This window comes from Lagopus muta, chromosome 6 (assembly GCF_023343835.1).
Source record: "Lagopus muta isolate bLagMut1 chromosome 6, bLagMut1 primary, whole genome shotgun sequence".
Classification (NCBI taxonomy): Eukaryota; Metazoa; Chordata; class Aves; order Galliformes; family Phasianidae; genus Lagopus; species Lagopus muta.
In genome coordinates, this window is record NC_064438.1 from 3,397,717 (window position 1) to 3,425,373 (window position 27,657).

Consider the following 27,657-nt stretch of genomic DNA (forward strand, 5'->3'; position numbering starts at 1 on the left):
ATTTTCTGCAGTACCTGGCGTTAGCAGTGGGCCTGCACCCATTAGCGGCACCCATTTGCGGTTTTGAAATTATACCACTGCCGAGTACGATTTACCACGGACCCACAGTACAGGCCAGACCACCTGAACACCGCACTGTTCAGCGGGTTAACAAGCGTGTGTGGGATGGTTCTATTACAGCTGGAGTCCCACAACAAAGGCCTACCCCTCTTAAGGAGATCCTGCGCAATCCCACGTTGGGAAAGCGATCCTTGTAAGGCAAATTGTTCAAAACATATGCATCCCTCTGAATTATTACCTACGCTCTGAGAACCCATAAGCAGCAATTCAGGGGGGTCCCACGAAAGTGATGTATTCAGCATGCGGATCAGGCAAGCCGAAATATTAGCACCTGAAGTAAAGTACTTTTCGCAAGCAGTTATGTTATCTACATATCCCAAAAACAGCAACCTATCAGTACAAAAATTCAAAGGTACCCCTATAAGGCACGTGTGGAATGGTGAAGTGGCCGACTGCACTCATCATATCACAGTGTATATTGTACAGGTTCAAGGATGACACACATAAGGTTGATCACATCATACGGCAGGAGGCTAGAAGCCATAAGAGCTTCTACTGCCGACACGGTCACAGGAGAGCGCAGACCTTTACTTTTAACCAAATCCGCAAGGCGAGTAATTGCCTTGGAGTCCAGAGGGGTCCAAGCTGGACCCTCTGTTTTTACTACTGCAGGGAGGGCGAATGTCGTAGTTGTCGGACCGTAAGCGGTTCGTAAATCCTCCCTCGCCCCAGCGCAGTCAGTGAGTGCAGGTGCGGCCCATGAGGCAGTCACTGCAGGATCCCGCCCTCCCTGGCTGAATCCCGAGGCTGCTCGCACCGGGACGCCACACCCACATCCTTCACAGGACGGAGTGAACATCCCAGCCCCTTTTGGGAGCGGCCGCGGCAACAAACAGAGTCAGGCAGCAAGGAAGCACCGCCCCCGCTCTCACATTTCACCAGCCGCGCCGTACCCTCTCCGGCCAGCTCGCCCTCCCCCACTGCCCTCTTAACAGGTGTTGAGCAGGCTATGCTACATTCCTCCGCACTTCCCCCTCATCCCTGAAGGGTTTCAACGAAGGATATAAACCCTGAGCTGGATAAGGAGGCGGGGATGGAGCCTCTCCGTCCCTGCGGTCCGACGATCCCTGCCGAACTTCCTCCCTTCTTGGTGTCGAAGCCGCCGCCTCGGGCGGGGCTGCGGGGACCGGCCCCGACTTGCCCTCCAGCAAACCTGCAGCAGAGACAACATCTCCCCCTGTCCCCAGATTGCACATTGCACTAAATTCCCATCTTTTACAAACCTGCTTCCATCTGGCAGGTAGTACTGAGCCTTCTCAGTCTCCAGAGTCTCATCCTTCTGGGGGTTTATGGACAGATAGCAGGCACGCTGAAGAAGAAGCAGAGCCAGAAAGAATGAGATGAGGAGGGTAAAGCCAAAGACCTCTGATAAATACTTTTCTCACTACAGAGACACCGATTTCAGTACTATTTTGTGTTGAGGAAAAGACCTTTTGGGTTCACATCAGGAAAAATACCTTATCTGCTCTTCAAACTACAGTGTGAAGGTCACTACTTACAGTTTGAAGTCACTACTTTTCTAGCTTTTGTTTTTGTCTCTCACTGCTGAAGAAGTAATCTCCCTCTGCACTGGTGGGATAATGATCCTGTGAGCACTTTCAACCTTTCATAGTACAAAGCAAAGCAGGCATCTAAAACACCTTTAATGGCATTAACTACCTACAGAGGTGGGTTTAGGCAATTTAGCAAGAGATTAGGAGCTTGAACAAAGTCCCTTGTTATGTTTCAGAGGAAACAATAACTAATAGCTAGCAGCAAAAATTTCCTAGCATAGCCCAAACAGCTCAATTCCTATTGTTCACCACATTCTAAGTTACAGGAAAAACAAAACAAACCCTTTTACTTTTCAAACTGCTCCAGCAGCCCGTAATTTTTCTTACATAGGTAAGCTTTTCTATTCAAAATTGTTATCTTTTGGGTATTTAAAGTGCATCTAACAGAATCATAGAACAGTTGAGGTTGGAAGAGATCTCCCTACTGGAGCAGGATCAGCTAGAACAGGTTATTCAAAACCACATCCAATCACACTAGGAGCAATTCCACCGGGAGACAATCTGCATCCTCCATTCTGGGCAACCTGTTCCACTGTTTGGTCTCCTTCAAAGAATCTGGGCAACAGGCAGAAGAGCTCTCATTCCCCTGCACAGCCACAATGAACTGCAGCCGTGCAGAACAGGCAAGCTATTTCCATCACATTTTTTTTTTCCATTAGGTCACAGGCTCAAGAACAACTCATTGACGTTCTCCAGCCTTGGCTGCTGGCACAGCCCAGAGTTCTCTGCAGCAGTTAAAGCTTGTGATGGAGGCCAACAGCATGGCAGTAACTGACAGGCATCAGCAGTACTGATCTGAGTGTTGAAGGCACAAATGCATAGGTAGCCCTAAGCTACACAAAGCCTTGCTGAAATCAGAGCGCAACCTGTCCACATGAGAATTGTGATGCCACAAAGCCATGGTGGGCAGTCACCAGCTGAGCTACTGTTCACTGTCCCACCTCTGCCCTCTTCTCTTGGAACACAAGAGAAGCCAAGGTAACTGCTGTGTAACTACAAGGCCACTAAACACTGCATTAAAAAAGCCTTTATAAATATGAATATTGTGAGTGAATGATTTCCACAGAGAGAGAAAAGCAGCAGCAATCCACTTGCGATCCCAAACTACCACGGATTTTCTAAAGTCTTCCCTTGAAGAGTAGGCAAATACTAGTGAAGGATATCAGAACTGATAAAATTGCTGCTCAGTCACCCTTACATTAAAAAAACGCTTTCCTTTACATTCAGATGGAGCCTCCTGTGCATCAGTCTGTGCCTCCCATCCTGTCACCAGGCATCACTGAAATGAGTCTGGCTCTGTTTTCTTTGCTCTCTCCCTTCAGATATTAATATACAATGATGAAATCCTCCCTGAATTTCTATTCTCCAGGCTCAAAAGCCCCAGCCCCCTCAATCCCTCCTCATATGAGGGATTTTCCAGTCCCTTAGTCATCTTACATCTAGCCTCCCTTCGGTAGATAAAGGAACGAGTTTCAGAGCTAGGTAGGCTGGCACTTCCCACTACATTTTAGGGAGCGATGACTTCCAACAGGCAGAAATCTTTGTGGATAAGCACAGAAACAGACCCTATGTCACCTCCTTGATGGTCTTGACAATCTCAAACTCTGCGGTCGTGTAGAAGTTGTAGCCTTGCTTCTGGAGACAGAGACGCAGGAAGCGCGAGACATCGCGGCCTGCAGTGTCAATCCGCGCGATGGAGTGAGGCATGGCAAAGCCTTCATAGATGGGCACCGCGTGGGTAACGCCATCCCCAGAGTCCAGCACCACTCCTGTGGTCCTCCCAGCAGCATACCTAGCAAAGGGACACGAGACGGATGTCAACGTGGTCTTTCTCAGTTTGTTTTTTTCTGTTTGTTTGTGGGGGGAAAAAGAAAAGATTTCAAGAAACATTTTGCAAGTGCACATCGAAGATGAGAGGTACTTACAGACTGAGCACAGCCGGCATGGAGATGAATAGTGCTGGAACATTGAAGGTCTCAAAGAACACTTCAGCAGCACGTTCTCTGTTCTTGAGAGGGTTTAGTGGTGCTTCTGTCAACAGCACAGGATGCTGGTAAGGAAAACGAACCAAGCTGTAATAACCAGGATGCAGCTAGATGTAGTAGTAGAAGAGTAATCAGGGTCACCGTGGCTTCCAGCTCTGGCGTCTCCCTCTAGCAGCTCCCAGCTCAGGATTAGTCAGTGCTGAATCTGCTGGCTGTGCAGGCCATTGCAGGCAGCAATGTTCGGGCTCTGCCGTGTGAGAGGACAAAGACTTGGCAGGGCTGGTGGCTGCCTGGTAGCAGCCCATGCCAGCTGCTGAGCTGAGCTCCTGTTTTTTTTTCCTGCATCCTGCATGGAGTGTGGACAGTGTGGACAGTGTGCGAGGGAACAGTCAGGCAGATCAAATGAACGCTAGATTGGAGATGGCACCTTTCTGTCCGGTCACTGCAGTTTACAGAATGGAGCACTGCTGCTTCTGCAAGGCCAGCAGAGGAGCTGGGGAGGGGGAAGAAGAGATCACTGGCACTGCCTGGGGCATGTGATAGTGAATAGAGAGCATTTTTTTCTCTCTGCATGCTGCAGCTTATCAGCAAGACTGCCACGATCTTCTGTCGGAACAAGGCTGAGCATTGACAGCTCTTCTCTATCTGACTTGTTCTTACTTAAATACAATCTGTTCTGACAGGGGTAGGAGAGCGAGCAGTGTGGCCTCAGCTGGGAACAGACCACCAAATCTGCCTACCTCCCTCCAACTTCTCCAAGCCCAGCAGTGAGCCCTGAGAATGTGCTTCCAGCTGGAGCAGCACGCTACCTGCTTACATTCAGGTCTGATGGGGCAGTGCACAGGCTTCTGCCAGGCCTCTGGAGCAGGGCTGCTGCAGCCTTCCAGCTCTTTCCCTGTCTTGGCTCTGGAGGGCGACCCCAGTACAACGTTTTAGCTTGAAAGGGACACTATCAGCTCATTCCCTCTCCTACAGACAGGGTTGCCACCAACCAGATCAGGGTCCCCAGGCCCCATCCAACCTGTCCCTAAACAACTCCAGGGATAGGACAGCCACAGCTTCTTTGGGCAGCCTGCGCCAGTGCCTCAGTTCCCTCTGAGTAAAGAATTTCCTCCTGGCATCTAACCCAAATCTCCTCTCTTTTAGTTTAGTCATTCACACTTGTCCTGTCACTGTCAGCCCACTTAAAAAGTTGGTCTCCCTCTGAGGAAGACTGTTAAGCAAAACAGACCTGGCTGGCCTGAAAGGGTCAAACAGGGAACATGCAGCCCCTCCTGAAAGGGAAGGACTGTCATGTGAAACTGGCAAGCATAAGTTACAGCTTCTTCGTTCCGTGACCAAGAGCAGAACATGTTCTGTGAAGAGAACGCCTTTTGATCAGTGTACTGATCATAATCCAAAAGAGTTAATTAAGTAATGATGTATAGCTGTCAGCTGCATGAATGTTATCTGATTTAAGTATTGTATACTCGCATAGCAAAAAGATGTAAAATGCTTGTAACAACAGTAAACTTTGCTTTTGTGCCACCAGAGCCTAAGCTCATCTGTCCCAGGCGTCTTGAGCTGGTCTCCGTCATCCCTCCTGTTTGTAAGCTCCCCTTAAGTACTAAAAGGCCACAGCGAGGTCACCCTGGAGCCTTTCTTTATATCAGAGGTGCTCCATCCCTCTGAGCATCTTTGTGGCCCTCCTCTGGACCCACGCCAACAGCTCTACATCCTTCCTGTACTGGAGGCCCCAGACCTGGCTGCAGATGGGGCCTCATGAGGGCAGAGCAGAGAACAATCACCACAGAATTCCATAGTAAGGAAGGTGATGAAGGAAGCACAAACACCCGCCCTTTTACACAGCAGAATGTGAATCAGCACCAATGGGGCCAGAAGGGAGGAGCGGCAGCTTGTGGCTCTGATCTGAGAGACCTCTGATAAATACTTTTCTCACTACAGACACACTACTGAGGTCGTGCAGAAGTCGTAGCCTTGCTTCTGGAGACAGAGACACAGGAAGCGCGAGACATCGCGGCCTGCAGTGTCAATCCGCGCGATGGAGTGAGGCATGGCAAAGCCTTCATAGATGGGCGCCGCGTGGGTAACGCCATCCCCAGAGCCCAGAAAATTCCTGATTGTCATTGAAACTTCTTGCACGAGCTCCTGGCTGTATGTATTTACCAGAAACGACCCCACGTAAAGCGTTCAGGGGAAATGAACTGGAATTTTTTATTTTTTTTATTTTTTCTCTTTTGGAGCTCTTTCCTTTGCCTGCTTTGGGTTTCTCCTGGACAAACACTTCAGCAACTCCTAACAGCATCCAGAGAAAGCTCTGCATGCAGATGCAAATACCACTTTTTCCCTGAGGCTGCCCTTCTTTCTCCTGAATGAGCACAATGAATGGAGAATGCAACAAATTTGTACCATACCTGCAGCTTTGAAGTTGGGTTCTCTTTAATAAATTCCTCCAACGCTTCCAGCTCTTTGTGTGAACCCGCATACTGATATGCAGATGTGAGATGAGGTGAAGCCCTGCAGGAGCACTGTGGGCGGCAGGGCAGGACGTACCTGGGCAGGAGTTGTTGGTGCAGCAGCAAAACCTGCCCCCAAATGGGGTAAGCTTGTGCCACAGCCCTTGTGGGGCTCTTCTGCCAGGCGTGAGATGCTGGCTGTGCTGTGGGGAGGGGGCTGCCTGAAGCCAGTGCAGGGTGCTCCTGTGCTTGTATGTGTGCTGTGCCATGGAGGACAGTTTAAGGGTTTGCCCGGTGTGTTGTCGGTGTCAGAACGTGTGTGTCAGCTCCCATCTGACTCATTTGACATCTGAGGTGTTACTAAGCCCAATTTAGGAGCAGGTTTTGTGGGAGAGGGGAATGCATGTTGCTTAGCAGGTGGGGACGTTTTCCCTTTGTTTGGGAATCCTGTGTGTCAGCTCTGAGGAGTTGCTCATGTTTTGCACTCTGTTGACTGCTGCATTGAGCACTCTTGCTCTGAAGCCTTCCTTGCATGCAGCTTTGTTTGAGCACCTGTGTGGGTCTCTCCTCAAGGGATCTGCATGCTTGTGTTGCTTGTTTCCCTCAGAAGAATGGGGCCATGTGCCTCTGCCCAGCTTGAGAACAAGATTTTAGAACCAGGCACGGGGGGAAATCAACACTTGCAGTTTCCCAGGTAGGTTTCCTTGCAAGCACTGGGCTAGGAAGATGGCCTGGACCCCATTAGCACTTCATGGGGTGCAGGGGCTCTGAAATGTGTGTGAAGATGGACCCCGCATGCCATGTTTCATGGGTACTGTGGCTGTGTCCAGGCTGGGATTCCTTTGGTCTTAGTCCCATTGCCCTGGGCAGAATGCTCACTGCTTCAACCCATGCTTCTCATGGCTGCATTACCAGCCAGTCTCAGGATGCCAGAGTTAGCCTGGTGTGACTTGCAAGGAAGGAAATTGTGAGGGGCTGTCGCGCTCTGTGCCCCTTCTGTCCAAAAAAAGGAGAATTGCAATTAGTGCTTTGCTGTTTGATCACCCTAGAACTCCCTTGCAGGGCAGGGTGCCTGCGTCCAGATGAGGGCGGAAGCACTTCCAGGGTCCTGGAGCGTGCTGCTGTGACTATTTCTTCCCAAGCCTGCTGTTATTTGATATAAGGCAATAGTACTTCAATCGTGGCAGCAAACTGAGGTGTTTGTATACTTTTCATGCAGTGGTTCTAGTGCACAGAATGAAATGCAAACCTCCAGGACAACAGAGACACCAAAGACCTCTGATAAATACTTTTCTCACTACAGAGACACCAATTTCAGTACTGTTTTGTGTTGAGGAAAAGACCTTTTGGGTTCACATCAGGAAAAATACCTTATCTGCTCTTCAAACTAGTAATAGAGCATAGTAATAGAGCATTCTCTGAAATACTTCTCTTAGAATTGCCCTCGCAGTAGATGACTTTAATAAAGTAACTAAAGGTGAGGTAAAATATCTAGTGAAATTCAACCAAAATATGTTCTGGCATTTACAAACATTCTTCTGTTGGATTCAATTAAATTGCTAGCATAATAACACTGACAAGTGTTCTGTTTAGAAAATCATCCTTCTCCCTAAGAGGAAGCCTTTATTTAGTTCTAATTGATACTAAGCAACACAGAGAATTTGGTAGAGTACACATTCTTATTTCATGTTTTTGACCACAGGTACAGGAGTGTTATCTAAAAATGAAGGAACTCCCATGGAAAAATTCTATATAAACGTCTGCACTGTGGTTCTTTAAAAGTTCTGATGCTTAAAAGTGGTGATGCTTTGCCAGCAACTGTTTGTGAAAATAAGGCATGCTGGAAAGACAGTCAGCAATAGCTCTCTCTTCCTTCACATTTCGTTTTCCTCCCTGCAGTGAGTCAGGTAAATGCAACCTTGACAAATCCCAGGTGTCCTTACAGCACTGCTTGCCAGTGCTGCTGGCCCAACCAGAAATTGAGCATTGCAAAATGTCTGCTATGTGCATCTGGAAATTGTATAGACTGTATCTCCACTGCTGAGTGTGTACCCTCTGATAAGGCACTGTAGTCCTTTTGTTAACAGTTGTACTATAGAAATACAGATGCCTTTATGCATGGAGGAAGGCAGTGATAAACAACAGATGTAGCACTTGTTTCTGATATATAATCAAGATGGTCTGTTATGATAATTGCCACAGATTCTCTCCCAAAATATTTCACATTCAGTCCCCACCATAAAAGATTCTGAAGTGCTGACTGGTTAAAACTTCATTAGTAACATTCCATGAATGTATGAAAACCAAGACCAGCTATGTTTCCCTAAAGTGCCATTCTGACAAGCAGAAATTACAACTTCTACGTCTTTTACCTGCCATAAAGCATAGAATTTGTTATATTACAAAGGGAGGAATGCATGAATTATCACTCAGCCTGTACACACTCTAACAGCACAATTTCCTCCTTACTGACACACACGATGCACGGCAAAATCCCATTCTTTCTCCATTGCTCAATTACCATGAAAGAGATATTCCTTTCCATTGCTTGAAAATATTCCTTGTATAATAGATGAGACTGTAATTAACAAGACTGCAAGAAAGGAGAGAAAAAATAGGAATTAATTAATGAGATATACAGACACTGTGGATTAGAACTGCTCAATCTGGCCAACTAGAACAATAGCAGACAGAAAATGTCTGCTTTCTTCTGCTTTCATTAAAAACATTTTTAATTAAGACACCAATTGAATGGAGGGAAAGGCTTCTCTTCTATTCTTTCCCCAGTAACCTGCAATTTTATGCTTTTCTTCTCCCTACTCAGGACAATGCTGAAATGTTTGCCAAGAAATACAATTGGAAGTGATGGGATGAAGCACTCCAAATTCCCTGTTTTGACATTTCAATATGTTTCAGTGTGACATCCAACCCCCAGCTCTGCTGTCCCTATGTCCCCATGTGCAGCTGATCTTGCCAGTGTGCCGAGCACAGCATCATGCCAGCTGAGCTCTCCTTTCATTTGGAAAGAGACGTGCTGGGACAGCAACCAATTTAAAATGCCTCTTTCTGACTACAAAAGATAATGAAGGATAAAGAAAGAAGCAGGGTATGCCTAAAAACACCTTGAAAAGTGACACCTGAGCTGCTACCAATGTGCTTATGTACTGTGAAATGACAGCACAAATGACTTACTTCACAGGTCTTCTGTGGATAAAGAAACATGGAAAGAAAAAGTCAAATGAGTTCTTCAGCTATGCAGACATGGTTTTATGATTTTTGGTTATTGTTATTCCACATCATAACATCATGTAGTGCACTGGGATTTAGAGAGTTAATGCTCCAGTTTCACGGATCATAGATAGTTCCAGGTACCTGCTTCTCAGAAAAGGAGAACTACATGCTACATACCCAGAGGACTTTGCAGTATTTGTATTTCCATTTTCCGTTCAGAGGGAAAAGATAAAAAGCTGTTTGCAGATTACTTTATCCCTTTTTGATTGTCTGGCTCATCTCTGTTGCGGGTGCCGTCTCACCTCAGCATTAGAGAAAGGCTTCAGCTTTCAGACTCTTTCTCTCAATTTATTTGACTTATTAACTTCAATTCTAATTATATTGTATTATATTGCATTATAGTGTGTTATCTTGCATTTTGATATCTTATTTAATAAATTAGTTTGTTTCTCCTCAGATCATTGCTGCTCTTTTGTTTTTAGGCCCATCTGCCTACCCTTTTCCCCTTTTTCCCTTTTGCTGGGGAGTGGGTCTGTGGGTTTCCTCGCCTCACTAGTCACCACAAACCATTGACAGCAGAATGAAAATGAAAAAACATTTCCCATACTTTATCACCTGGTTTTAATCATAGAATCATGAAGGTTGGAAAAGACCAGTAAGATCCCCAAGTCCAACCCCAGCCTACTCCATGCCCACTGACCATGTTCCTCAGTGCCACATCTCCGTGTTTCTGGAACACATCCAGAGATGGGGACTCCACCACCTCCCTGGGCAGCCTGTGCCAGTGCCTCACCACTCTGCAAAGAGATTTTTCCTACTATCCAACCTGAATATCTGAATGCTCAATAAGAGTAAGTATCAGACTAGAAAACCAGGACATTCATTTTACATTGCAGAGCTGGATTTTTTTTTTTAATTTTAATTTTTTGCTTTTTAATTGTCTCTTCTACGTTCTACCTTTCTGTATTGTGCTCACCAAGACTTTTGTTCATCAGATTTGCAGCCTACTTTCTACTTTGCTGGCTGTTTGTCTTCCCTTGAGAGCACTAAGATTTGCCTACAATGTAAATACTTTCAATCCCTTTTTAAAAGCCCATTTTTGAAATTTTATGCTCTCATCACTTGGCCTATGGTTGACTGTATGTATCAAAGTTATTACACTACTTACACACTGCTATCTGAAGCGCGGAAGGATTGGTGGGTGGCTGTGCGCACACAACTTTTAATAATTGTATTTATGAATTAAAGATAAATGGCTAAGTATGCAAGATATATTTATTACCTCACTCGTGTGTATCTACACGTTTGAAAGTTCCTTCCTCTATCTATTCCTTCTAGTTTTGTGGAATACGGTAAATAGAAAACGTAATGCACAAAACCTCTCTGTTTAGCATCACAAATTAATCTGCCCTTACAGGCATATAATTATAGGAGCAGGATATCTTTCATGCTGCTTCTGCCGTGTTCCAAGCGAATGAGTTGATTTATGAACTTGAAAGAAAATGTTAAGAACCGCGTATTCTGAAAAGGCTGTTGAACTGCCACAGACGCTGCTATTAACTGTGATGAGAAGAGCAATATGCATCATTGAAATGGTATAGAATTTCTTGCTAGCACGCTGGAATGACTAGAGCTATTTCAACTGACAAAATAAAATACTTTTTCCCAAAAGTCTGTGCAAATCAATTTCCTTGCTTTGAGTTCCGAAAATAAAAGATAAAGCAATGAACCCAAAGCTGTTACTGTAAGGTGCCATTACAGTTCAGCTGGCAAAACCAGAATGGGACCACTGAGCCAACACCTTCTCTCCTGATTGTGCTTCATTTAGCAATTAAAATTTGCATCTGTGAAAGGTTGCCAAGCCCAACGAAACAAAAAGATTCTTAGACATTTTGCTTGTTTTTCTTTACAAACTTCTTTTGAGTTAGTGAATTCTTTTTCTCCACAGAATAATTTTTTCCATGAAAATGATCATTTCATTCTTAAGCGTGTTCGTTTTCTCATTAAAAATGGTTTCTGAAAGAGGGAGGAGGAAATGAGGAAAGGCAAGAGACAGCTGTATTAATCACAGAACAGTTTTAAAGAGCAATGACAGCATTATTTTCAACAAATCCATTCAGGAGCAATAAGAAATGAGATTTCTCATGCTGTGCATGAAACAAATCCAGTATCATCATCCTTTTTGACAATTCACATTCATTAGGAGAGGGGAAGGGTGGAAAGGTGTAAGAAAGAACCTAGAGATGGCTGCTGGATGCTAATATAGAGCAATATCCAAACGGAAGGAACAAGTTAATTCAGCAGGCTTTATAATATAGGGTTGTCATCTGTGCACCAAGGACTAGCAATAAAAAATTCATTACTGACACAATACGTTTTACTCCATCAAGGAGAGTTCTGTGATATTAAGGTTATTATCCCCTGAGAACAAGACTTAACTGGCACCTCTAAATTCAGCTGAATATTGGGATGCGCGGGAATTCTTACAGATGTCAACCATCTCATCTGCACTGGAGAAGGTAAAAGCAATTTAATTTCATTACTCGCAGCATGCTTTTACCTGTAACATCTGTGGAGCAATGACACTAGATGCTTTAAAGTGTTAGATTTCACTCGACTACCAGAAATATATGATGACTTCTCTCTGTGCGTGGATTACCTAGGAAATTGGTTGGCTTATCAGCAGCCTGTGCACATATATCTGAGCCTGTTCCCTTTGTAGAAGTAGGTAATATGTGTCTTATTATTAGCGATCACAAATGCTATCAACCCTGTAAAGCCATTATTTAGCTTCCCTTTCTTTACTGATTAAGAAGCATTTTTAATTAAAACTGCTTGAATACTGGTCTTGTTACATAGTTATATAATGGAATTAAGACAAAAAAAGTCAATTCAGGCTTTTTTCAGCGAGTATTAATTAGTTCTATTAATCTTCATTACTTAACACATTCTATTTTGAAAACGATAGTTAAATTAATACAGACCTAAACCAAAGAACCTCAGGTTTATTTGGTTTTGAAGTAAAGAACCTAAGTTAAAAACTGCCTCATCTATCCAGGGAGGATAGAAATCTGACAGGGCATAAATGAGCAGAGCAACTTGGCTAAGTGCCTTCTGACATAGATTAAGCAGGGGTGGAATTGTTTTCTTTGGAGTGTCTGGTACAATGCCATCTTTTGGTTTTAGGAGAAAAGCAAAGCTGATAACACATCAGTGTTTATAGTTAACGCTGGGAATTGTTGCACAGAGCCAAGGCCATTCCAGCATCTCCATGAAGGGCTGGAGGGGAGGCCCAAGGAGCTGGGAGGGAGCAGAGTCAGGACAGCTGACTCAATTGGCCAAAGGGGTATTCCATACCATGTGATATACATGGCAGCAGATAGCTACAAGGAAACCCTCAATATGAACAGCACTTGATTCACTAGTCAATACGTGAAAGCAGAGTTTTCTGCAGAAAATACAATGCTCTCATGTTGATGTCTGACATTAGATGTATATTGATGCTAGTATTCCAATTAGCAAGAGTATAATTCCACCTGCCAAATTTAGGTTGAATTTGAGGTAGTTGAATAGTTGAGGTGTTCAGCTTTTCAGTCCTGATGTTTATATGAGTAAGACACACCAAAACATCCAGGAATTCCAGTTCTGTGCCATGGATGATGAATCAAAAGAGAGAAATGAGCAAGGACTCCAAGTAGGTACAGATCTGGTACAGATCTCCAAACTGAAAGCCATCTCTTCCTCTAGGATAAAAACAACTGTGATGTTAACTTTTCCTCTCTCTTTCTCTCTCTCTCTCTCTCTCTCTCTCTTTCTCTCTTTCTTTCTTTCTCAACCAACAAACAAACTTATCTGTTTGTTTGTCTTTCCATGGTATGTGCATAATACCTGCACTTGTAATGCAGTTTGAAACTAAATTCATGTAGATCAGTTTTGCTCACATTTGCCAACGTAGAATGTTTTACAGTAATTATCATTTAGTAACTCACCAATTTAAATTAGAAGACATTTTTCAGCAAAATTATCCATCACATCATTTGATGCTGTTCAAAATATGACAATTTTGAGTTATATAAAGATTTGCATTCCTACAATCTACTCATCACACATTCCCTAGTGTTGTATAGCTGGTATTTTCTTTGCTAATGCTTTGACATCACTAAAACATAATATTTCACTATTTCAAAATTGCAGATCTGTAATTTTTCAATAAAACAGTGATTTTAAAACAGTGAAACAAAGATATTTCAAGGTAAGAAATTTACAAACAAACATACAATCCTCAAAAGCAGAAATTCTAAGCTCCTATCCAATAGAATTCTAACATTCTAATAGAAGTATTTATACATTAACACTGATACTCATACTTCCCTTCATGTCATCAAAGAAATTTATTTCCAATAAGCTTCTCAAAAAAATCATGCAATTAGGAAACAATTTGTCCCAAGTATTATAAAATAAATTTGAATTTGTTGGGTCCAATTTCACTCTGCAATCTTCCCTTGACATCAGTAAGTCTTGAGTTTGGGTTGGTTTTGATGAGTTTCTTTTGCTTGGCTAAGTTTTTGGACTATTTTTAATTTTTTAAATGCTTTTAGATTATATCTTCCCTCTAATTTTTTTTAAAAATTAGCATATTGAAAGCCAATTGAGGCTTTGTTGAATTATGCATCAGTCCAAGAGTAAAACAATAATACTGTTTAAGCAGCACATCTTCCCACATCACAGGGAAGATATACATAAATTCTCCTTCTGGTCTAGGCACAAAAGACTGTGTTAAACCCATTTTATTAACTTTGCCCAGGTTTACAATTCTGAAGCAGCCACTTATGCTCAATGTCATTTTAAAGGCATTCATAGAAAAGAGCAACATGGAAACTACTGCCTGCCATATCCAATTCTGTTTAACATCATCTTTTCTTACACAATGAGTGCCATCGTGGTATCTGCCCTGAAGTAAGCTTGCTGTGGTGCCCGGGCCAATGCTGGAGTTCATCACTAATAGTTACAGACATGGTCACTCAGCCAGGATGTCAGATGCTCATCCAGCAAGTTCTGTGCCAAATCAAGTGTCAGTGGTCAGTGACCAGAGGGATGTGAATCAATGCATGTGCAGAACTTGTCTTTTGTCAATGGGACGTGATGCTGAATTGTATCAGCACCTATCGCAGCAGCCTTTCATATGAATATCATCCCTGAAGCTGACAGCCCAGCTGACAAGTTGACAGCAGAAAAGATGAAGAGAAGGAGGGAAGGAAGGGAGAGGCCATTATCTGATACATATGAAATGAAATTTGTCTGAATGTGACAATGCTTTACATTACAGGTCAATATTTGAAGAAGATGGACGATTAACCAAATATTTCTTGATATACCAAAATCTTATTTGCTTGTCATAGCATTAATCAAAATTGTTCTCATGAAATTGCAGCTATAAAGGCAGACATATGCTGAATATCCAGTTTTCTATGCATTTGCTACATTTTATTGCTATTTTTGTTTTGTATTTTTAGTCACTCACTGCCTCAATGTTGAGCACAGCAGCGCAGCGTGCCTGCCATGCGTGCATATACACCTACATGCATCACTGTATCTAGGAGCCTGCTCATCTCTTTGCAACTGCAGCTGTGGACTGACAGGACTGTGAGAATGCCAACGGTGGATACAACACTGCTTGTTCCAGCTTCCCCTCCTCTTTTTCGAAGAGAAGAAAGGATCTTGGCAAAGCTTCAGCTGTGGCAGCAGGAGAAGGCAAGGCAAGGGAGAGTGAGCTGGCAGCTGCTGAGGAGGGCAGCTGGAAGCAGAGCCCATGAAGAGCATGGGGTGAGGTCTGCTGCTTTCAGAAGGCTGCACAGGATGGGCAGCAGAGCACACTCAGATTCTGTGTTAGATCCATATTGACAGAAAACTGACAGCCTGTTTCAAAAGGTCCTTTTTTTGACAATGTGTAACAAAATCTACATATTTGGTTGTATTCCTGGTACACCTCAAGCTCCTGTGCAAACTGGGCTGCTGTAAGGCATGCATATAGGAGATGCTGACACTCCTACCTCTAGGTACCTAGATGCACAACGTGAAATAAAATAGAAGGCATTACTTTTGGAGCAACCCTTATACATTTCTGACAGTTACTGGAAATGAATTGCCATTTCTGTTTACTTTCATTTAGCTCATCCTAGCTTAGTAGACCATCTTCATCTCTTGTGTTAATTACAGTATGTGAATCTACAATGTTCAACTATTAATCACTGTGTAATACAAAGGAATCATTCACTGAAGATAAATTTGAATGTAATCTAGAAAAATGAAATCCCTGTTACTTTTCTCTCTTTATACTTTCCTGTATAAAGAATTGTGGGGCATTTTCATCTCCCCATTGAAACAAGGTTGAAACATTGAAGGAAATCTCTGATATCTATTACCCTGGAAAATAATCCACCAAAAATTAAGCAAAATCTTTTTTAGTTAAAGAACATAAAGTCAGTGGCTGTTATGGTGGTTTTGCTGGACTGGTAATTTACACATGTGATTTACTTCAGGCACATGAGTCGTTTCATGGTTTGATTTAAATAAAAATTATATAATTAATATATTACAGAAACCACTTTCAAAAGAGTACAGTAGAATCACATTGAAGTGTTTCACTGACCTTTAATTTGTTATAATCTTGACTGACGGTATTATTAGGAATTATTTTGTAAGATCAAGTTAATAAACTCTGGGTGCGACTAATACTTATTTTAACTATTCACTCAAAAACACAATTAATTGGAGTAAAAGCTGACCATTTTTAATTGACATTCTAGTAAGTAATGTCTTGTATCATTCCTAATGAAGTACTTAGAAAAGTGAGGCTGCTTCCCCTGGAGTCACACGGCCTGGTGAAGACACAGAACATGATGCATCTTTAGTTTTCCAAGCCTCGCTAAGAACCTCTTCCCATCTCCATCCAAGCAGATTCTTGTTTAAATAGAACAGCTGGTCTTTCAGAGTGCATTGTAACACGTACATCTGAAGTGGACCACCACTATAATTTCTGGCTTTCCACTACCTGTCATTACTGACAAGAATTACAGACTTCAGAAGTTACTGGATAACTGAATAAAAATGCCCTTGCTATATAACATCCACTATGGAAGGTCAACACTGGACTTGATCTAATTTTTCAAGTGGGGAAAACTAAGACTTACTTTCATGCTTCTTGATAACTAAGATTCTGTCATGAGATATGTATGCTCGGTCTAACAGAATGCTATGCCACATTTAACTGCAGAAAATGACCCATTTTAAACACAAATAAGCTTAGACACTTGGAAAGTATTCTTAACAAGGAAATTAGCCAAACGTAACATTTCATTTTTGTATAAAGGCATTACCACAACTTTTATCTTTTGGGTTAAATTGAGCACTTCTTACTTTCAAGTTTTATGATCAGGGATGAAATTTCACTCCAGACTTTTTTATTTACTTACATGTTCACTCATATGGATACATACACACGTAGATCTAACAAATATAAATACATAATATGCATGTTCACATTTACAAACACATACTGATAGAAAGTGAGAGAAATTTAGAGATGAAGACTTCATGCTGCAAAAGGAAAACTCAAATAGTAGTTTAAAATTGAATATTCTTAGGCTGGAAATTGCTTTTAGCCATTAGACACTGAAGTATCTAATAGAAAAGCCTCTTAAGTAATCTTTATGTGCAAAGAAAAGGATATGGTGTATGACCTAGTTGCCAGGCAACTGCACAGAACTGCAAAATGTTTTCCTAAGATGTGCTGCTCTGTGGTGTGATGTGTGATAGGGAAGTAGACCCAGCCACTCAGTTCTCTGTGAAGCCAGTCATAAAAAGTGTTTTGGAGTATTCTAGGGAGATCAAGTACAACTGCAACTGAAATTTTATAAACTGGAGCTCCTTTACGACCACGTTCTTTGTAACCTCGAGTAGTCACACATCAGAAGAAATGCCAACATCTGTTCACCTCCATCCCAGCACTGGGATGTCAAATTACTCACACTAATGGCTGGAATGAAAGAATGGTTACTGATCCACTGTGGGAAAATATGTACACCTTTTCTGGTAAAAAACATTGTCAGTACATGGAGGCATCCTTGTGAGGTCTTTTTTCCTTTTCATTTTTTTTCCAATATAATTCAAATATTTTCTAAAATACATATATATGTAATCTGTAAATTGAACATAAGTTTCTTCTCAAACAAAAAAATACAAGTTTTTGAACAGAATTCTTTGAGTATAACCATGAAGGACAGACATCTCATAAGATGCATACTTCCCTCTTAGTGCAAAATTAGAATCCTCATAACAGCAGTATTTTTTAAGCCATGCCAAGAGAATACATGAAATATTCTCATGCCAAACACAGATAGAAGATGAATTTTTCCATTGTTATTTTTTCTTCATCCTGAATCATTATGTGGGTTGTTCTAAAAATCATCGGTGCGAAGATAAGCAAGGATTCCCTGTCGTCATCTCCAAGATGTCAAACCGAATCACGTGAAAAGTGAGCAGCAGCCTACGTCCTGTGTGAATGTAGCCAAACAATCCTTGGGGAGGACATAGTCAATTTCCAAAGCTTTAAGCATATGGATAAATTATCCCTACCAACACTGCTTTATTCAGTTCTGTCTCACCTGATCTTCACTGCTTAGAGAAAGGGACATACAGAACTGAAAGCATACATGCGTGCAAGTACAAAAAGCTAGATTGTTGCTGATTTGTAAGGCTTTTTTTCTTTTCATATTGTGGACATCAACATTGAGGTATGTCTTGAAACAGAATGCAGTGTGATGCTATATTAACAGTAGCTATATCGCTACAACCGCTGAGTTCTTCAGGAAGAAGAAATGAATGCTACGTAGGACACCTTACCTCATTCCTCTAGGATGTGCTCTTGAAGATATAGAACCTTTCTAGAGAGATGCTTGAAACAGTTTCAGTGGCCTTTTCAGTGCATACCCCAGATATTTTAATTTCTTGCACAAAAATACCTGATTTTGGTATATACAGAAACTAGGAACTGGCTGTAGCTATGATTAGATCACGACTCTGTTGTTCACTGGAAATTTGGAAATTGTCTTCAGACACAATTTGTTGTGGCTGTAACTGAACTAAATCAAATCTCTGCTACATGGCCCAGATTGCCTTAAACAAAACACTACTGAATTTGATAGATACCACTTGATGACAGTGGTCAGGATTGACTGTGAAAACCCACAGCTCAGTTCTGAGGTCTGTGTACCTGGGATTTCACTTCTTTCAACACTTGACATGGATATTATTTTCTATGATATTTGACTTTGTTGAGTAGTATTATCACATCACTGAGTTCACACGTTTCTTTTCTTTTCAGAATTCTTGAGATTTCTCCCAGCCAAAATACAAACAAACAAACAAGCCCACACAACAAAACTTACCATTCTGCAGCATTCACTCCTGAGTAGGGAAGCACAAGCAAAATGCCGGAGTGGAATGAGCTTAATGTCAGGAAGGAACAGAGAGTAACTTGATGAAATTGCTGAGAGAGAGGTAAAACCAGAACAGACAATACCACTAAATGAAAAGGAAAATTGTATGTTTGATTTTTAAACTGATTCAGAAGCAAAGAAAAGCAAAAGCGAAAGTAATTTAAGTAAATTACTTTCGGTCCAGTAACAGTTGTAATACACTGCTGTGAGTAATAGGAGGGAAGTGGGAGCTTACAAGTTACAGCTGCTTAAAATACTTCATGCAAAAGGAGAGCATAAAAGCAATGAATTGTTCCTAAGGCACTAGTTTTTGAAGATTTCCAATTCAATCTTATGAGGCACATACTGACAATGGCACATACTCCAAGGAGATAGGCTCTCTTTCTTCTTCCCCCTTCCTTTCTGCTTTGAAACTCCATAGAGTGTGTGGCCCATGAGAAATCAGAAGAACCCTAAGACTCACAGAGACAGCTTACCCAACACATCCAACATGCCACCTGCTGTGGTCCAAATGTCTTTCCATGATTTAAAATCTATTTATGTTGCTGAGGTGAGTGCAGCTACAAAGGATGGAACTGAAATCCAATGATGGGTACCCAGACTAAGTAATCTTAACGAGGTTCCACTTGCAAAAATGTTTGCTTGAATTCTAAAACAAGCAGCTCTTCCTTTCTCTGTTTTTGAACTGCGCATTTTTGCCAACAGCTCAGTGATCAAAATAGAACTAGCAGTGACAACAAGTTAGAAAAAATAGCAACCAAATGTGTTTTATTGTATAAGTAAGCAGATTTGAAATGGTATCACTCAAAGTATACACAGAGCATTATGTCCCATTATCACATTTGATCTTAAGAGTTACACTGCGCTTCAGCTAGATTTACATGGATTTGTCTTTTTTTTTTCAACATCCACCACCCTTTAATTCTTGATTTAAAACCTAATCTGCCACAGAGTTTCATGAAATAGATCGGGCTGAGAGAATACCCGAGAATGTTTTGTTGTTGTTGTTGTTGTTGTTTTGTTTGTTTTTTTAAGAAAACTAATTTACAGTTTGCAATTACTAGTCAGGTAGAATAGCAGTTGAAAAACTGAACTATATTACAAAGCATTTTTCCAAACATCCATTTTGGATTATTGCTGAAAGGTACTGATTGGTCTATTCTAGCCTAGTTTACAAACATTCATGAAACAGTGGAAATGCATGCTTTAGAAAACTGGTACTATTCATGCCTCTGGTCTCAAAAGGATACGAAGATGATAGCAAGTGATGAACATTTTCAAAGGCATATTAGTAGTAATTAGAGTTTCTTTTCTTTTGCACTAACAGAACCTTCAGACTTTTTCTCATTTCTTTCAGGTGATTTTTCCTCTTCAGGTTTAATCCACAGAGGGTTGCGCAACATCTGATAAGGGCGAAAACAGCATCAATGCAAATATCCTTTGACAGTGGAAAAATCATGCTAATCTGAATCATTACCTTATTATTATCAAAAGCACAGGCGTACTACTCATTGAAGGTTTTTCCATTGGCAAGATTGCTGAGTACACTTCAGCATATTTACAAATAGGTAACTGTTTTGATCATCTCCCCCTCCCTCTCCTTCCCAAAACTGTTGACATGATAGTATTAAATTCAGACATTTGATGACTAGGCCACTCCAATTCAAGCACAGAACAGTTTGGAGCAACAAACTGGAGAGTACAAGTAAGAAGTTCTCTCTCCAAAGCATTGGAATAAAACATGTAAACATACTTCAAGTAACTGCATGCCTTATAAGAGCTTTTAATAAAAAAAATCTGAGAATTTCTTGAGAACTGAATACCTGAAAGCTTGTCTCTGTTTCTGCTCTCTTCAATTGAGATGCTGAATTATTGCGGTTCCCCAAACACGTCTTGCCAACCTGTCAACAGAGATATCACAGGTAACTTCTGTGGATTTTTTTCTGAAATACTCATGTGGGTCTTTTTAAATACTCTGGTAACAGCCACTGGTAACATTTCCCTGTGTCTGATGTGGCTGTAAAAGTTTAGCAATTTAATACTTATTCTCCTCTCAGTAGAAGTAGTCAAGTTTATTCCTACAATTGATCTGTGAAAGAGGGTAGTAATTACAATCTTCTATTGTGAGTGAGGAAATAGTAATGAACAGCTGAAAGCTAACATTAAATTTGACTCCTTTATTGCTATTTTCTTGTCTGATTTGCTAGATCTCTTTTGCATAATAACCACTGAGCTTATTGAATGGAGAAGTCAGAAAATTCTCAAGGTATGGGAAGGCTGGTTAGATTCATCACTGTCATTTTATTACAGCAAAAAATGTTATTTTCCTTGCAAATACGCTCTTCAACACGATAGAAAACAGAGCTGAACAGTATAAATAAAATGCTGGAAGAATTAGAGAGTAGATTGCAAAGGCAAAAGATCTTGTGTTGTAAGTCTTAAGTCATTAACAGCACTGAAATTTCTACTGAAATTAAATTAAAAGTCCTTTAGGAGTATGATCAAGACAACATAGGCAAAGAAAATGTGAAATATAGGTACAGATAATCTTTGTCATTGCCTTGAAATTGCTCGTGTTAGCGATCTGCTTTGTGTGTGTGTGTGTTAATAGAAATCGATACATGCAAATGGAGTGAAAATTAAATATATGTATATATATCAAACTTTAAGTCATAAAGACTTTCCAAACTAACAGGTATTTTACTTATTTTAAATTTTAACATACATCTTCCCCTGAAATTGTTCTTTTTTAGCATAATAATCTGGAAAATTTTTGAAGTTAAGTCTCATTATAATATTTTTACACATCAGATACATTGGTGAAAAAAGGCACAAAATTCTTTGGTATGTAAATGGACACATACAAAAAGGAACCACTACAGATTCCACTGGCATTTCTGCAATTTCTTTTAGATATTTGTTTTTCAAAAATGATGATTGAGAATACTTTTCTAGAATAGAATACTATCTAGACAGAATACAAGAAAAGAAATAAAGCAATCCAAAAGAAAAAGAATATGTCTAAGTAGTATGTTTTGAGGCTCTTTTCTTGGAGAATTTTTGCTCAAAAAAAAAAAAAAAAAAAAAAAAGCCTGAACTAATCCCACAGCATTTTAAATCATGGTCGGTTAAAAATTACCTCTCTCAGCAGACAACATTGAAAATCAACACTCTCATGGAAATTAAATGTCAAGAAATTTTATCAATATCCTTTCAGTACAAATTACATTGGATTGAAGTTAATTTAAAAGTCAGAGATTGACAAGGAGGAGGAAATTTCATTATGTGTTTGCACTTGAGGAGTTCTGACAGTCCCTCACCTGTGACCAAGTTGATCTAAAAAAAAGTGTGGGTCTGACAGAACTTGTTTTTAATGTATTTCCTAGTAAGTTAGATAAAATATTCTTTTCAGCTTAGTCACACTGAGATAAATGTGAGGGTTTCAGGGCCTTGAAAGCCAGGAGTCTCAGGACAAATGATGTTGCAGGTCAAAAAAGGAAGAGCGTGTCAAGCTGTGTAAGGAAGGTGTTATTTCCATCACACATTAATCACAGAATCCCTGGGATTGGAAAGGACCTCAGGAGATCCTCGAGTCCAGCACCCCTGCTAAAGAAGGTACCCTACAGTAAGTCACACAGGTAGACATCCAGATGGGTCTTGAATATCTCCATAGAAGGAGATTTCAAAACCTCTCTGGACAGCCTGTTCCAGGCTTTCAATACATGTTTTAGGAATGACATATGGTATCATTTAGAAACACTCTTTCCATAGGCCAGGTAAGAAAGGCCTTGTTGGTAGGAAAAAAAATAGTGAAGGTTCGTGTTTGTAGCATTCCAAATTTTTCCTCTCCCAGGTGTTTTCCTATTTAGCAATACACCGTCTGGTACACTCTTCTAAGCAAAGCAACTCCTACATCTTTATTACGTTGTTAAGTCATAAAGAATTATTTTTTCTCTTGTTATTGTGAAAACGTGTGTATCATTAACAAATAGATTAGATATTGAGTGCCAGCGATGACCTTCATCATGGCATCAGTCAACAGAAGTACCATAGCCAGGACTGTAACTGGTCACTTTGAGCTCTGTTTGAAGTCACAACAGTTCCTAAAGTTGTACAAGTATAACAGCATCTCCCACCATAAGCATAACCCAGGCTAGAACCAGCCCAGCTTAAGTCTCATGCATATACGTCCCCACACATACATGTCTGTATGTCCATGCACAGGCACATATTTGTCTGAGTATATGTGCATACAATCACATAGACTCCTACAGACATTCCATAGTGCAGATGCTTAAGGCTGGTTAAAGCAAATAAACAAGCATATTCTCAGATATACATATACATTTTACTAGGTCTCTCTATACCAAGAAACAGGATGATTTTTTTGTTTGCTGGCTTTTCTCCATGTCTCTTCCTATCCCACTTGCTCCTTTGCAAGGTTGCTAATTATAAAAGTAGAGAACAACAGTTTGATGTAGTGGAAACTAGCACAAAGCAAAGATAATTGCTTTTATAAAATAAAGGGCTGAATTGTCACCAGTGTGTTTTCCTGTCTCATGATAGTGAGATTTTATGAATCGCTCCTGGAAGATACTGGGATTTTGCCATGCTTAGCATCGACTTCAACATACTGCTCAGCTGGGAGGAGCTTTCAAGCCATTTTCTTGTTTTCCTCAGCCAGCTAAATTATTAAATCTTTAAGAATGACCATCACATTTACAGGTTCATTAGAGACGAGGAGGAATTCTGCTATATTTATTTACTTGAAGACTTCTCAAATCAAGGACCTTTCATCCTAGTTTCATTAGCACATGCCCACAGAAGCAACTCTTTCTTTCTAGATTCAGAAAGAAAAGCTTTCACTGTTTATAATCAAAGTCTGTATTTATACAAGCTATTACATAAAATATATATACAAGTTATTAAATAAACTATAACTAATCTCTGAAATGGCAGTGAAGTGAGGCAGACAGATCATAGAATCCATAGAATTGTAAGGGACCTTTAAAGGTCATTTGGCCCAACTCCCCTGTAATAAACAGGGACAACATTGAAAGGTCTTTAAACTAGGCAAGAAGGGGGAAGGGGACAAAATGAGGGCTGCTGAGGTTCAGGTAGTTCAAGGTTCAAAAGTGAACTTGATGGGTGACGAGGGTGGAGTTCAAAGGGATGGAGTGTGGCAGGGGAATGCTGTCTCCCTGAAGTGTCTATACACTAATGTGTGCAGTATGGGAAATAAACAGGAAGAGTTGGAGATCTGCGTGCGGTCGCACAGCTATGATCTCATTGCGATCACAGAGACGTGGTGGGACAGCTCGCATGACTGGAATGTTGTCATGGAGGGCTACGTGCTTTTTAGGAAAGATCGGCCGGCGAGGCGGGGTGGTGGAGTTGCTCTTTATGTAAGAGAGCAGCTTGAATGTATTTTATATTGAACTCCACCTGGGGGAGAGCGGTGTAGCAGTGGAGAGCTTGTGGGTGAGAATCAAGGGGCGGGCTGGTATGGCTGACACTGTTGTGGGAGTGTGCTACAGGCCCCCCGATCAGGAGGAGGAGGTTGATGAAGCCTTCCACAAGCAATTGGAAGCAGTGTCACGATCCCAGGTGCTGGTGCTTATGGGGGACTTCAATCATCCAGATATTTGCTGGAAAAGCAATGTGGCCAGGCATGCGCGGTCCAGACAGTTCCTGCAATGTGTTGAAGACAACTTCCTGATGCAGGTGGTTGAGGAATTGACGAGGAGAGGGGTACTGCTGGACCTTATTCTCACTAATAGAGAAGGGCTTGTCAGGGAAGTAAAGGTCGGGGGCAGCTTGGGTTGTAGTGACCACGAGATGGTGGAGTTCAAGATCCTGAGTGGAAGAAGTAAAGCAAAAAGTAGGATTGCTATCCTGGACTTTAGGAGAGCCAACTTTGATCTCTTCCTGGACCTACTTGGAGCGATCCCGTGGGCTAGGGTGTTAGAAGGTAAGGGGGCCTGTGAGAGCTGGTCGGCATTTAAGCAGCTCTTCTTCCAAGCTCAGGATCGGTGCGTCCCTGTGAGGAAGAAATTGGGAAAGGGTGGCAGGAGACCTGTGTGGATGAGCAAGGAGCTCGTGCACAAACTCAAAGGAAAGAAGAAGGCCCATGAAGTGTGGAAAAAGGGTCTGACTACTTGGGAAGAATACAGGAATGTTGTCAGGGCCTGCAGGGATGCGACAAGGAAGGCTAAAGCCCGCCTGGAATTAAATCTGGCAAAGGGGATAAGGGATAATAAAAAAGGCTTTTTTAAGTATGTTAACAGTAAAAGGAAGACTAAGGAGAATGTGGCTCCCCTGCTAAGTGACGGGGGTGTTCTGGTAACGGGGGATGCCGAGAAGGCGGAGATACTGAATGCCTTCTTTGCTTCTGTCTTCAGTGAAAAAGCTCCCCCTCGGGAATCTGAGACCCTGGAGGTGAGTGAGAGGATCTGGGGAATGGAAGACCTCCCTTCAGTCAGGGAAGAGGTGGTCCAAGAGCTCCTAGGCAACACCAATGTTCACAAATCCATGGGACCCGATGGGATGCATCCACGGGAGCTGAGGGAGCTGGCAGAGGTGATTGCTGAACCGCTTTCTGTCATCTTTGAAAGGTCTTGGAGGACGTGGGAGGTGCCTGAAGACTGGAGTATAGCCAATGTCACTTCGTCTTCAGAAAGGGCAAGAAGGAAGACCCAGGCAATTATAGGCCAGTCAGCCTCACCTCTGTCCCTGGAAAGGTGATGGAACAGCTTGTGCTGGATGTCATCTCCAGACAACTGGAAGAAAAGGAGGTTATCAAGAGTAGTCAGCACGGGTTCACAAGGGGGAGGTTGTGCTTGACCAACCTGGTAGCCTTCTATGATGTTGTCTCTGGCTGGGTGGATGGGGGGAGAGCAGTGGATGTAGTCTACCTTGATTTCAGCAAGGCATTTGATACTGTCCCCCATGACGTCCTTATAACAAAGCTGAGGAAGTGTGGGATAGATGAGTGGACAGTGAGGTGGGTTGAGAACTGGCTGACTGGGAGAGTGCAGAGGGTTGTTGTTGGTGGTGTAGAGTCTGGCTGGAGACCTGTAACCAGTGATGTCCCCCAGGGGTCTGTGCTGGGTCTGGTCTTGTTCAACATCTTCATCAATGACCTTGATGAGGGGATAGTGGCCACCCTCAGCAAGTTTGCTGATGATACGAAGTTGGGAGGATTGGCTGACATGCCTGAAGGCTGTGCTGCCATTCAGCGAGACCTGGACAGGCTGGAGAGCTGGGCAGTAAAAAACCAGATGAGGTTTAACAAAAGCAAGTGTAGAGTCTTGCATCTGGGGAGGAATAATTGCATGCACCAGTACAGGTTGGGGGATGAGCTGCTGGAGGGGAGCTCTGCGGAAAGGGACCTGGGTGTCCTGGTGGATGACAGGTTGGCCATGAGCCAGCAGTGTGCCCTTGTGGCCAAGAGGGCCAATGGCTTACTGGGGTGCATTAAAAAGAGCGTGGCCAGCAGGTCAAAGGAGGTGATCCTCCCCCTCTACTCTGCCCTGCTGAGGCCTCATCTGGAGCACTGCGTCCAGTTCTGGGCTCCCCAGTACAAAAAAGACAGGGATCTCTTGGAAAGAGTCCAGCGGAGGGCCACGAAGATGGTGAAGGGCCTGGAGCATCTCCCCTATGAGGAAAGGCTGAGTGAACTGGTTCTGTTCAGCCTTGAGAAAAGGAGACTGAGAGGGGACCTGATCCAGGTCTATAAATATCTAAGGTGTGGGGGGCAGAATGGCGAGGCCGGACTCTTTTCAGTGGTGAGTGGAGACAGGACAAGGGGAAACGGCTGGAAACTGCAGCATAGGAAGTTCCGCACAAACATGCGCAAGAACTTCTTTACAGTGAGGTGACGGAGCACTGGAACAGGCTGCCCAGGGAGGTGGTGGAGTCTCCTTCTCTGGAGATGTTCCAGACCTGCCTGGATGCCGACCTGTGCGACCTACTGTAGGGAACCTGCTTTGGCAGGGGGGTTGGACTCGATGATCTCTGGAGGTCCCTTCCATCCCCTACAGTTCTGTGATTCTGTGATTCTGTGAACTACAGCTCTATCAGGTGCTCAGAGCCCCCTTCAGCCTGACCCCGAATGTCTTCCAGGACAGAGTTTCCACCACTCTCTGGGCAGCCTGTGCCAGTACTTCACCACCCTTACTGTAAAAAACTTCCAGCCTGAATCTCCCACTGTCTAATTTGAAACCAGTTCCCCTTGTCTTATCACTGCTATAGAGTGCATCCCATTCTTTCTTGTAGCTCCCTTCTTGATACAGCAAAGCATCAGTGCATACCTCTGAACCATACTGAGAGCTGTTTTCTCTTTTCTCCCTTCCTTAATATTACCTTATTTTAATAAAAAGCAGTCACCATTAGCGACACACATCAGAATTTCACTCACGCATAAATTACTCGTACACAGCAATCTCTATGCTTTATGTGTGAAAGGATTCTTTGCCTTGCCATTTATTTCCTGCCACTGATTTGTCAAGGATGTCTGCCAAATTATTTATGGACTTATTTTTAAGAGAAATATTTTCCTCATTACATTACACATACTGCATTTTTATTGAAAGACATTAGGAAGTATCTAATGTCTGAGCACTTAATTTCAACAGCTCTAATACACAGCAATGAGAACTCTGAACAGCCATAGCTACAAATGCATTCTTAATGTTGCCTTAAGCAACACATTTTGTGTATGCAACAGGAAAAAAGCCATCTGCAACAGTGAAGAGAGAAATTTAACAAGGCATGATAATTGAGGTGGGGCACATGCCTGGAAATATGGTTCCAT

At 42.2% G+C, this 27,657-nt stretch overlaps 1 protein-coding gene across 6 annotated transcripts in view; it reads right to left on the bottom strand.

Annotated features, from left to right (window-relative positions):
* Positions 1-19,855: 19,855 nt before the first annotated feature.
* Positions 19,856-27,657, bottom strand: part of LOC125695164 (growth arrest-specific protein 2-like) — a 260,093-nt gene continuing 252,291 nt past the window's right edge. For all 6 annotated transcript variants that reach the window (XM_048949316.1, XM_048949315.1, XM_048949319.1 and 3 more), the window contains 2 exons: positions 20,666-20,743; positions 19,856-20,245 (listed from right to left, as the gene is read on the bottom strand). In XM_048949316.1, the coding sequence (XP_048805273.1) occupies positions 20,141-20,245; positions 20,666-20,743 (183 nt within the window). In that variant the 3' untranslated portion in view covers positions 19,856-20,140. The remainder of the gene's footprint in view (positions 20,246-20,665; positions 20,744-27,657) is intronic.